We start from the raw sequence: 12,593 nt of genomic DNA on the forward strand, positions 1-12,593 counted from the left end.
TGTCAGCCATCCAGCCTGGTGGCGGCATTGGGAAGTAGGAGTGAAGTGAGGGAGTTCAAAGGTACTCCTGGTAGCAAAATTAATGATCTTGTCGAGAGGACAGAAAGCATTGTTGGGGATACCAAAGAGGATGCTGGCACAGTAGTCCAGTTTAGAGAAAACAAGAGTGGTTAAGAGATGCTTGGAGGTGTTGAAAGGAAGGATGTGCCTGATTTTCTGAATATGTAGGAGATTGAGGCGAGCTGGTGTTCCAGTTTTGGAGATGAAAGTAGCAAAGGGTCATCGATGACACAAAGGTTTCTAGCTGAAGAACATTTAGGGGAGAATGTCAGATTGGAACTGGATAGGCAGAGGAAGAGATGAGAAAGCCTTTGGCAGAGGAGAAGAGCCACCTCTGTTTTGGTAGAGTTTAACATTAGAGAGTGCAAAGCCATCCAATATTTAATGGCAGAGAGACAGTTGGAAATTTTGACTGAGATCAGAGGAGAGTTCTGGAAAAGAGATGCTGGTTTGGGAGTCGTCTGCAAAGAGTTGGTATGAGAACCCAATGGAGCAGATCAGTGCTCCAAGAGCAGAAGTGTAGAGAGTAAACAGGACCAGACCCAAGACAGAGCCTTGTGGAACACTAACAGTTAAGTGAGTTGAGAGATGTTGTTGGTCCAGGAGCCAGAGAATTGGTGAGGTGCAAGGTAGGATTCAATCCAGAAAAGGTCTTGATCGTGAAGCCCACAAAGATAGAGAGTATTAAGGCGATCAGAGTGATCGACAGTGTCAAAGGCCACAGACCGGTCAAGGACAATTAGGATGGAGGATAGGTTGCAGTGCTTAGCAGAGCCAATGAAGTTGGACACATTCATGAGAGCAGTTTCCACGGAGTGACAGCCGCCAAAACTTGCTTGTAGGGGGTCTTGAAAGTTGTGGATGTCTAAGAAACTGGTAAGACAGTTGAACACAACCCTTTCAAGCACTTTAAAGTATTGCAGAAGGAGACACAAGGTGAAAGTTAGCTGTTCGGTTCGGGTCAGCCCCTTACTTTTTTAGGAGACTGATGAATGACTGTTTTGAAACCAGAGGGAAAGCCAGCAGAGTCAAACAGGTTTACGAGTTCAGAGAGGTGAGATGCCACTAAAGGGGTGAGAGGGTCTGATGGGGAACAAGATGGGGTAACCTTAATCAGTAGAGATAGGACTTTGTCAATATTAGTGCGACTAAAGTGGGAGATGGAGGCAGATGATGATGGTAGAGTAGGCAGAGTGTAAAATGGAGGAGGAGGGAGTGTGAGGAAGGTCAGGAGAGAGTCACACATTTTGGAAATGTTTGAAGCAAATTATTCAGCTAGGTCATTAGCTGTGAGAGTGGAGTTGTTAGTCGTATACTTAGGAGTGAGCTTAAGGTGCCCTGTTGCCGGCAAGGATGGTTGGGGTGAGAGTCCATGAGGATTAGGTAGAATTTCCTTTCCGCTCTATCAAGAGTGGACTTAAGAGATTTCAGGGCAGAGAGGTAGAGTTCCAGGCCACAATGCGAGGGGATACCACTCCATTTGTGTAGTAAATGCATGTCTGTGTGAAGAATGTATGAATGGGGTGACCCATGGTGAGGGCGCTGAGGCGTAGTGGTCAAAGTAAGCAGTAGGAAGTGAGAGAATATTGGGTCATATAGTAGGGATTGGAAGCTGGAGAAGGCAGTGTTGGTGGAAGAGGCATCGGGTGTGAAGGAGGACAGTGAGAACTGTAGGTCAGAGACATAGTGTGGAATGGCAGCAGGTTTACATTTCCTTTTAGTAATAGGTGAAGCAATTGGGGAGGAAAGGTCATATAGGGTGTAAAGGAGATGGTGGTGCAAACATTGAGTAATCAGATATGGTTGGTGTGACAGTATTGGTGGCTGAGCGAGATTTGGAGATTAATAAGAGAGCAAATGAGTTAACCCCTGTGTGGGTATGTAGGTTATGAATAGAGTGGAGAGCGTGGCCTGTAAGAAAAGGCTGAAGTTCAGATTTCAGAGAAGTGGTTGGAAAGGGAAGGTTGGTCGCCTAAGAGAATTAGGTGATGTTTAGTGGAAAGAGAATCGAGGAGTTGCCCAAGATCATCAAAGAATGGTCCAGTGGCACCAGGAGAGCGATAGATGGAGGTGATGTGAACCGAGTGAGGCAGAGAGAACTATAGATGGTGAATTCAAAAGAGGTAGGAGAGGATGTGCCTTTGGAGATTTGTGAGGCACTGAGGTGGGAAGAGAGTAGGTGTCCGACGTGTCCACATCTGCTAATCATTGGAGGAGAGTGAATCAAAGATAGTTTGGAGTCATGTAGTGCTGCCAGAGTGGCAGTGTCAGTTGGAGAAATCCAGGTTTCAGTGATGGCAATAAGGTCTAGGGGAGGACAGCTGGAGTGAAAGTAGTTTGTGATAAAGGACATTTTATTGCATTCAGACCGAGCATTCCAGAGTGCAATGTTCAGTTGATGAGGTAAGGAAGAGTAGAGAAGTTGTCTCGGAGGAAGAGAGGGAAGGTGGATAGGTGTTAGGAAGGCATGGTTAGCTTGTCGGCTTTGTTGGAAGGAGTTAGAAGAGAGATGGAGTAGTGGGAGTTTCGAGTTGAGTTTATAATAGGGATAGGTGGGTGACACACTACACGGATGACACACATCATCTTTAAGATTCCCAAGTCTGCCTCCAGCCACCCACCCTGAATTTGCACCGGTCTCACTGACATTTACCAGTGCATGATGGCCAATCACCTCCTACTCAACCCGGGAAAGACAGAAATCATGTTCTGTGGAAAGACTGCTCTCTTCCCCCAGCCCACCCTAAGCCTTCTTCCCTAGCACCCCTGCCTCCCGCTGCATCCACCTCAGTTAAAAACCCAGGTTGCACCATGACCTGACACTCTCACACCACATTAACACTGTATCAAAGACTTGTTACCTACACCTGTGTCTGTAAAGTGCTGAGTCACCCACTGCAGGGATCTGCAAGTGAACAGCCTTTGGTCTTGAGTGGAGCACCGTTGGCACATAAACAATCTGGAGTTGCGAGAAATCGCTCTAACCCTGATGGCTTTCGCGCCATCCCTCAGAGGGAATCATGTCCTGATTCTGACGCAGCACATTGGCCATGCATTACTTCAACAAGTAAGGGTGTGTGCTGTCTCTACCCATGTGGAGGGAGGCCATGCAACTTTGCTTCTGGTTGCTGGAGAACAATCTCTGCTCCTGCTGCTCTGGGCAGGCAGAGCACAGTCGCCCACGAGTGGAAAGTGTGGCCAGAGGTTATTGTGGAAATCTTCGCCCAATGGGGACCCCTCTCAATGGATCCATTTGCCATGAATGCCAGCATACAATACAGGCAGTTCTGCTCTATGGAATTCCCTGCGAGGGGGGGGGGGGGCTATTGCGAGACCTGTTCATGGTGGAGTAGGTCTTCGGCCTCCATTACACGTTTCCCCTAATACCTGTTATCCTGTAGGTTCGTAGAAGGTTGAGGAGGTTCTGGGCCACTATGATCTTGATCGCCCAGGACCGGGAGAGGAGGATGTGGTACCCAGACCTTCTGGTAATGTAAGTCTGCCCACCTCACTGGCTTCCTTGGAGGCTGGACCTCCTATCCCAGTCGGAAGGTTGGTGCTCCACCCAAACCCTGACTCTCTCAATCTGCATGCATGGCTCTTGAGAGGATGAGATATGACTGGGACCTCTCTCAAGAAGTGCTTGTGGTCTTACTGGCTGCACGTAGACCCTTTGGATCAATGAGGATTACTATTTAGGGCCATTCCTGTAACCCAAATTACATTCTTTTTATCCAAACACTTCAACCACCAACATTTTAAGATGTTACCACATGTACTTAATGTGTCAGATTGCTAAACATCAAATGTTTTGACCACCGACATTTAGATATGTTACCATTTGTACCCTAGGGGTCAGATTGTCAACATCTTTGTTTATGTTTACGAAGTTAACACATCATAACATGTCTATGGCTTAAGACCTGTCCAAATGTTCTCTGGTGACATGTAATTTTTACATTGTCAGTCCATGTTTACCACTAAAACCGTATTAGAATGTACACCCATGTTCTCGTTTGGGTTAGTATCTGTATATATCATTTCTTGAGATCTAGCCTTTAAAACTGCTTAAGATTCCTCTGCGGATATGTAATGCTTGCATTCTATGTTCATGCTTTGCCATTGGATGGCATTAGAATGTACACCCATGACCTTGTCTGGGTTAGTGATTATTTTGCATAACATCTGTACATCTCGCCCCCCCCCCAAAAAAAAATCTTTGTGTTATGTTTTGAAATTCTGGTATCAGTTGAGAGTTTGAAAACGTGATCTCATCACATCATATTGTATCAAATACTTTTAGACACACCATTTGTCACTTGTAGATTCATTTCACCTAGCCTATAAACTTTGGTCCAGAGCGAGACCTAGGTTTTGATCTGCCTAGCCCATAGCCCCTAGTACTTATAAATAACAGCCTTTATTTTCAAGGCTTTCTACATGAGTAGCATCTCCAACAAGAGGAATTCATTAGATTCTCAACATTTTTTAATTTATTTTTCGACTACTCATCTGCTTCCCAGATGCCTATTTACGGCATGACCCCTTTCCCAGCCTCTATCATTAGAGGACTGCATTTATGTAATTTTCTGCTTATTATAAAATTTTCGGCACTTACATCTTTTTCCTGCACTGTTTACATATTCCCGCGCATGCGCGAGTGACGTCACGGATATGTCCGTCGCTACTGACGCATTCACGGATGACGTCCTAACTGTATATAAACACGGCCATGTATCCCTAACCCCATTCGGCCGCGGCTCTCGACCGCACCTGGACCTTCTTGCCGGCTCTGACCAAGTAAGCATTTTTGCAGCCAATTCCACTTGGCCTTTACTCTGATATTCTATCAGACCGAATTTTTTAACCTTTAGACCTACAATCCTCCCTTTTCTAGACTCGAGGATCCTTAGCATTGACAAGTTACTCTTTGGGACAACTGGAGTCTCTCCGGCAACCTTCCACTTCTTACCACTATATATTCGACCACCAGTTGATGCTTTACCATGCTTTTTTTGGTAAGATAATTACTTTTCTCTCACCATCATTGCTATTGTCCTCTTCACTGAAATTTAACATGCACATTCTCGTGCACTATGCACAGTGTCTTTGATAATTTCCCAAACTGAGATACTTGCTCACCACATGCACCATTACCTCTTAGTACTCTCTCTAAGCATACCCCACACCGAACTTAGGGGTTGGATATGCTAGGCCACTTTTCCAATAAGTAATGTTTTGAAACAATAATCCGATAACTCTAACATGGAATACCACTTTATACTAGTATTTACTCTTTTCAGGTTGAGTTATTATTGGGTCACTAATGAGGACAAATGACAGGATGCCTTTTCTAAATAAGAGAGACAGTTTGCCTTACTACTCTCTATCGTAGCTTGTAAATGTTAATTGATTCACATAAGTTTCTTTAAATTGATGCTAATATATTGTCATATGTAATCTTTCTTTTTTTAGACTTTAATTGTTGAATTATGCTGCCCCTGATGAAGAGTGTACATAACTCGAAACGCGTTGGGCCAACCAAGATAAAAATAAAAAGCAAAAACTGTTTATCAACACAAGTTTATTATTGAATTTTTTATTACTGAATTCTTTATGGAAATTGTCTACATATGAGACATTGTCTATAATTGCTATAAGTCTTTATTCTCCATTAGGCCATTGTTTGGCCTTACAGAAAGTGTGCAGGGGACGTAGCTATCCTCATTGGATTCCCTTCTTGTTCTTTGCACGTAGACCCTCCACCAGGTCTCTTTATGCATGCAGGTGAAAGTTTGATGCGTGGTGTAGAGATCACAATGTGGACCCCATCTCGTGCCCCCCCATCACAGTGATGGAATTTCTTCTTTCTTTGACCTCTGCGGGCCTGCACAGTCAAAGGTTATTTGGCGACTTTGTCCTTGTTTAAGTGGTCACCGGTTCAAGGTTTGCTTTTCAATCTCAGTGATTGCTCAGTTTCTGAAAGGCCTTGTAAATAAGTTTCCGCCAACACCTTTTTTGGTTCCAGCTTGGGACCTGAATTTACTTCTTACCTTTTGGATGGCGGCTCTGTTTGAGCCCATGCGTTCCACGTCCATCAGGTTACTTACTCTGAAGACTGCCTTCTTGGTGGCTATCAAGTCAATGAGTCATATAAGTGAGCTCTTGGTGGCCATCAAGTCGGTGAGTTAGGTGGTTTTGGATTTTCACATATTGCATGGCATTGAATTGCTGGTGTACTATCCACTTACGCACCCTTCCAAAGAAGAGGAGAGGCTGCACAGGCTCGACCCGAAGAGGGTGCTGAGCTTTTATGTGGCCAGGACAGCTAATTTCAGGCGTAATGATCAGTTGTTCATTGCCTTCTCGAAGTCGAGGCAAGGACTGGCAGTGACTAAATGGACGGTTTCCTGCTGGATATTCCTCTACATCGCTCAATGCTATGAAAAGGCAGGGAATAGTCATCAAGGCGTATTCCAGTAGGGCTGTGGCGACCTCTTCTGCTCTGCACAGAGAGGAGTGCCAGTGAGGGAGATCTGCCAAGCTACGACTGTGTAGCTTTTATGGCACCTTACACAACTTGCACCAGAGAATGAGCCCAGTGTTTAAGTCATGTTTGAAGCGCTTGTTTGTAAGTAAATCTGCTTTGATTGGGGCATTGCTTTAATTTCTTTGCTGTTGGTCCTAGGTGTTGCAGTTTCTTCACACATGATGTTGGACTAGACTTATAATACTTATGTATTATATTAGACATTTTGTCAGCCGATCTTGGTCTTTCAAGTTTGTTTGGTGACTAGCCATGGTTCTTTCAGTCTCTTGTTGAAGATGGTCCAGGAGCTTTAACATCAGTGCCCATTATGCAATTTTGGCACACTGTCTATTAGAATGATCTGGGAATGTGAACTTCATTTCCCATTTTACAATCTTTGTCTGATTCAATGATTCTCAGATAACCACTTTCTCAGAAGGATATAGGAAGGTAGCCTACAATTCCCAGCAATAACCCGTTTCTCTGGTTTACTTATTTTCCACAATATCGTTTTTCAATTTCAGTTCACACAATGCAATGTTTTTCCACTTTAATGATTTGCCACAAAGCTTCTGCCTCAGAGATCTGGAAATTCAGACTTCAATTCCCACAGTGCAATCTTTCTCAGTTTCAACTGCCAGGTGTTGGGAGTAACACCCTGGGCTGTTTCCCCAATGTCTCATCTGCTGGGCATCTGGTCCCAGGCAAACATGACTTGTATTTTCCTAGGTAGATTTGTTGTGTAGCTACCTTTAGGTGTCTGTGTCACTAGGTCATTGTGTGTCTTTCCATGGTATAAAACCAACATTCAAATGTTTAGTTTGATGCATTGATATGTTTGGGCCGTAATTTCATGCTTATGGGAAATCTGAAATGGCCCTGAAAGAACTGTTTAAATCCTAATATTTCTGTATCATTGTGCTATAGTTATGTGGCAATACGGTATTACCCGAATTGTTTGTTTACAATTGTTCGAATAACAGGGGTCCGAATTGACCTTCTGCACAATTGACCGTATGGTCATTTTTATATATATAATGGATTGGGTTGGAGTAATAATAATATAAGGGGTGGGGGCTGGATTGGGTGGGGATGCGGGGGGTTTCCCCCCACATATATATCCTAATTGACCGTTTAAATTCAGTCAATTGTGCAGAAGGTCAATTGTTATTCGAACAATTGTCATTCGTATACAACCGGCAATACATGTTTCTATTTTGTCTGTAGTAAATCGATGCTCCTCACCCTAGTCCATAACGAATTGTGGGTGGATTATTAATCTTCTTTACAGTTTATGTCAACACTCTTAGCAGTTTCTTCAAAATATATAAGCATTGCAGTCACTGGTTCACTAGTTTTCACGTATGAAATACATAACCTTAATCATTTATTCTATGTGTCTCTGCTGTTGGATGATCTTTTATTCCGTGTGTCTGTGATAATAAAATAAATAGGCCTGATATTGTGAATGCATTTTGTACTGCTAATCCTGTTGCATGATATTACTGCTTGTAGTTTCAGAAACCCCTCCTCCGCCCCCACCTGTGGAGGAGCCTGTGTTTGATGGATCACCACCACCGCCACCACCTCCAGAAGATTACGAGGAAGAGGAGGCTGCTGTTGTTGAGTACAGTGATCCCTATGCTGAAGAGGATCCTCCCTGGGCACCACGGACTTATTTGGAAAAAGGTATGTATGTAAATACGCCATTTGGAAAAATGTTATGCTTACTTATCCAACCTCAATGTAAATTAATCCCATTTTAACCGTTACGAAGTGTGTGTGCATCCCTCCCCCTTCCTAATTATAGCAACCGGTATGTGTGTGTTTAAGATTAAATCAAAGGCTACAGTGCAGGAACTTTGTTCCCCCCCTGTGCATTTTATAGTGCTCGCCCAACGTTAGTTGACTGCTGTTGTTCCCACAGAATACCATAGCTTTCTTTCAAATGCTTCAGATTTAAAAGCATTGTCCTTTGCAGTTTTTTACTCTGGAAATGTCACTCAAGGCTACCCAATTTGCAGTTTTTTACTCTGGAAATGTCACTCAATGCTACCCAATTTTTCAGCTTGCTTATTTCTATCTTTTACACAAGTACAGTTTGATTATGTGGAACGTCTACCTGGCACTTTGTTTGATTCGACCAAAGCACTTCCATGTATGTGTGCATGCAGTATTACGAATTCCAGGAATGAAAGTGTATTTTTATGTTGCATTGTTACTCTAGGGTTATAGATACTGACTGTTTGTCAGGACGTTTGTGGTAGATAACCAGCATACCTATTAAGATGGCATCAAACCGCTTTATTTACCAAAAACACATTCAGTTCTCTGCACAGTCCCTTCTGAGTGCTCAGTGAATGGAAGCTGCTTTTGAGCGATCACACTGTTTAAGTGGATACATTGGCAGGAACTATAAGAGCTGGTGATATCATAGTCTCATTATTGTGCTCATCGATTTCACTTTAGGCCTTAGTGTCTGTGCGCTGGGTCTGCTATGGAGTATTTGGATTTAAATACAATTACCACCCCAATGGGGTTGTGTGGTGGGTGTAGCCTGCCATTCGGAAAGCTTCGAAGGGGGTCTTTAACTCATGGTAAATCCCCCATTCCTAGCCTCCTCGGAAGTAGGAGGCCCTTATCTTCGCTGCTAGGGCAGCAGATAAGTGCATGCCGTACTCCACTTCCCCTCCTTTCTCCCAATCTCAATTTCCACATCCCTCACACAACCGACTCTGCCCCACTTAGCTGGTGCTCCCTTGTCCCTCAACAGCATCGGGAACACTAGGTGTTCCCGGTGCATCTCTGTCGTGGCAATGGCTGTCATGGAAAGGGAAAAGTCCCTATGTGTACTTCCCTTCTCTCTAGTCCATGTCATCCATCTTGGTTTGTAGTTTTTTTTTCTCAAGTTGAGAAACGGAAAACACACCGTGGGTTGTACTCCTGTCCAACTTCCTGTGTTCACTCTCTGGGTGACACCCGTAAAACCCTCCCACTCACCCTTCACCCCATCGCATCTCCACTCCTCCGTCCACTCCAAAAGATGTTTGCCCACTCCTTCTCACTTCCCACTTACTGCTCTTCCTCAGCTGCCTTTCACTTCCTTGATTGCACCATGTGCGTTTTGCATGCATTACGTGCAAAATGTTAATTGTGCAATCAAGAAATCACATCAGTCTACTTATTGTGCATTTTTCAAGCTCTGCCTGTGACAGTACAATATGGTATAATGTTATTTGACTGGAAAAGAGGTCTGATTGTTTCTAGAAGAATCATTTTGTAACTAATACAGCAGGAGTAATTGAAGTGCCTGGATATATGCTAGGTTTTGCAATCTACATTTGTATTTCTAATTGATGAGTTTAAGGCAACTGATTGAAAAGGGTAATAGATGGTGGCAAATAGCGTGGTTGCCGGAGGTTGCTTTGGCAAGTAATCAGACTACCTAAATATTCAAGACCTCGATCTCAATGGTCCAGGCCTTTGTCTCAGTACTAGAGGTTTGGGATATGTTAACTAAAAGGAGGCGCATTACAATGTTCTGTTACCTTCCCATTACTATTTACATCAATCCATGGGAATTCAATTTCTTCAGTCTCTAGGTCAGAGGAGCGTTTGTTATATAGGTTAGTGACTACATTAAGATAGCGAATATGCTTCAGCAATGGTAGGTTATAAAGTCTGATGCTAGAGGGTGGGAAGTGAGTGAGCTGGGGGTCGTAGAGATCACCCATTCCATGATGTCAACTCCACAGGGGTTATACAGAGGATCACACAGATCTCTCCCTCATTCCAATCCTCTGTTTGTGTCAGCAATGCAACCACAAGACGAGAAGGAACACAGTATTTAAATTTGGCTTCAGGGCGCATGGGGTTCTCAGAGAGGAGATTGAGGCAAGAAAGGATGACCTGAGCGGACTTGTGGAGCAAACTGCATAGTATTGCTTAAATAACTCATGTGCAGACCCACTGGTGTCACTTCACACCTATTCAAAATATATCTACAATGTTTGCCATGTACTGGTTATTAATCAGACCACCGACTGACTTCAAGTGTGACTAAACAACAATTGGGATGATCGAGTAATTGAGATATCAATAAAAGCATCGGGACCGTTGGGGCATAGCTTAACAGCCATGTTGTGAGGAAGCTTTTCTAAAGAGCTCCTGATGATCCTGACTGATCGTGGCCTGCAACTGTGTCTATAGCGTGTGCTAATCCTCCAGAAATCACCAGCAGCTGTATGAATACAGCGGGCGTGAAAGGGAGAAAAACCAGACGTTGGAGGTTTGCTGCTTGTGAAGTTATAAGCGACAGAACAAAGTATCCGGAGTGGCGAGGGACGAAAGATGGCAGTCACTGGGACCTAGCCGAAACTCTGCAGAACAAAGCACAGCGAGTTGATGCGGACAGGGAGGGATGCCCAGAGGGGAGCTGTGCGGGATCGTGACTTCAGTGTGACTGGGTAGAAGTGCAGACGGGGCGGTGAACGACTGGAGCTCGCAAAGACACTCAAAAAAGGCTGTGTTTGTAAACTGGAGAGCCTAAGAGGGGCGGCGGTGAGGAAGCAGCTGGCAAGGGGGCTGAGGTGGCTGATTACAGGGTGGGTGTGCGACAGCGCAGAATAAGCAGGAGGTGAGCAGTGGGAAGAGGGACAGGGCCACACATATGGTGGGTACTGTGGAAGCCCTGCACATGCTCTGCCGGTGCAGCAAGTTCGGAAGTGGCCCGCCCCCACCTACCCACTCACATTCAGAAGTAAGACAGTAGCCAGAATACAATACGGGCATCTAACTGTGCCTGAATGGAGCTGCTGAAGCGAGGCATTTCACAGCCCCAAGGCGTAATCTGCATCAGACGCGCACACCCCTGGGCACAACAAAGAAAGACAATGTGGATAGAAGACCACTCCACAGAAGTGTGGATGAAACGCTGGAGCGCCGGAGCTCAGGAAACAAAGTATCTTTGCAGATGAACCCATCCCACACGCTGGATAATAGCACACGAATCTGCAAGCTGTGAAAAGCTTGGAACACAGCAACTTTGTAACTGTTTTTCCACACTGGCCCTGGTAGGGTGGAATACAGGAGAGAGCACATACCCTCTGGACACAACAACAGTAGGCATGACAGATTGTGGAGCAGCCTACAGTCATATGAAGACAGCGCCGGATTGGAGGAGTAAGCGCCAGAGCAATGAAACAGTATTAATGCTTAGCTGTCTTAGCCATATAAGGGACGTCACAAGGCTACACTGTATCCCTTGAGGTGCACATTGGGCAGCAATTTAGGGTTGGCCACTCTGCCGAAAGTGGCAACAAGCAGCTCTGGTGTGAGGGTAAATATGAGAGCGTGCACAACCTGTGGACACAACAAATGAAGGCGCTACCGACTGTGGTGCAAACCATATCCATACCAAGACAGCCCACAAGAGGGGCGGAAGTGCCTGACACGCATGAGTTTATGGAACACTGGTCCAAGTAAGAACCTATGACAAAAAAGTGAATGGGACAAATAAGACTGTCTGCCTCGGATCCGTATGGGCTGCCTCAACAATAGAGGGTGAATTGGAATAGAAAAAGACGGCCCTTGGAGGCATAGCACCCTGGGTGGGGTGAGAATACATACGCACAGGAGGCCGACACTGGCGATCCATGAACAGTGACCAACGTTGGGACCAAGGGCGTTGCAGGAATAACAGCCGGTCGAATATAATTGAACTCTTGGAGGCGAGCCTGACCACAAGAGGGGACCTGATGCTTTTTTTACACCTCACAAGGCACATGCATACAAGACAGCATGTAAACATTAGCGATCCTGGAGGCGACTAATTAAAAAAGGCATCATTGCTGAGCACATATGCAAGGGGACTGACTACCTCCTGGAAGGCGCAAGGTCGTAGGCACTGGAAATACAAGGATGCCATCCAGTAGCGAAGTCTGTTCGAAGCATCCGTGAGGCATCTCAGCTACCCTAGAACTTTGCAGCCCGTTCTCAGGCAACA

General features: G+C 44.9%; 1 protein-coding gene across 15 annotated transcripts in view; it reads left to right on the forward strand.

The window, feature by feature from the left end:
* The window catches only part of ABI2 (abl interactor 2), a 1,586,546-nt gene that overhangs the window by 1,510,404 nt on the left and 63,549 nt on the right, over positions 1–12,593 (forward strand). For all 15 annotated transcript variants that reach the window (XM_069615537.1, XM_069615533.1, XM_069615538.1 and 12 more), the window contains one exon: positions 8,105–8,278. In XM_069615537.1, coding sequence (XP_069471638.1) covers positions 8,105–8,278 — 174 coding nt within the window. The remainder of the gene's footprint in view (positions 1–8,104; positions 8,279–12,593) is intronic.

The sequence above is a fragment of the Ambystoma mexicanum genome, chromosome 9, assembly GCF_040938575.1.
Source record: "Ambystoma mexicanum isolate Mex_15411 chromosome 9, UKY_AmexF1_1, whole genome shotgun sequence".
In the NCBI taxonomy this organism is placed as follows: domain Eukaryota; kingdom Metazoa; phylum Chordata; class Amphibia; order Caudata; family Ambystomatidae; genus Ambystoma; species Ambystoma mexicanum.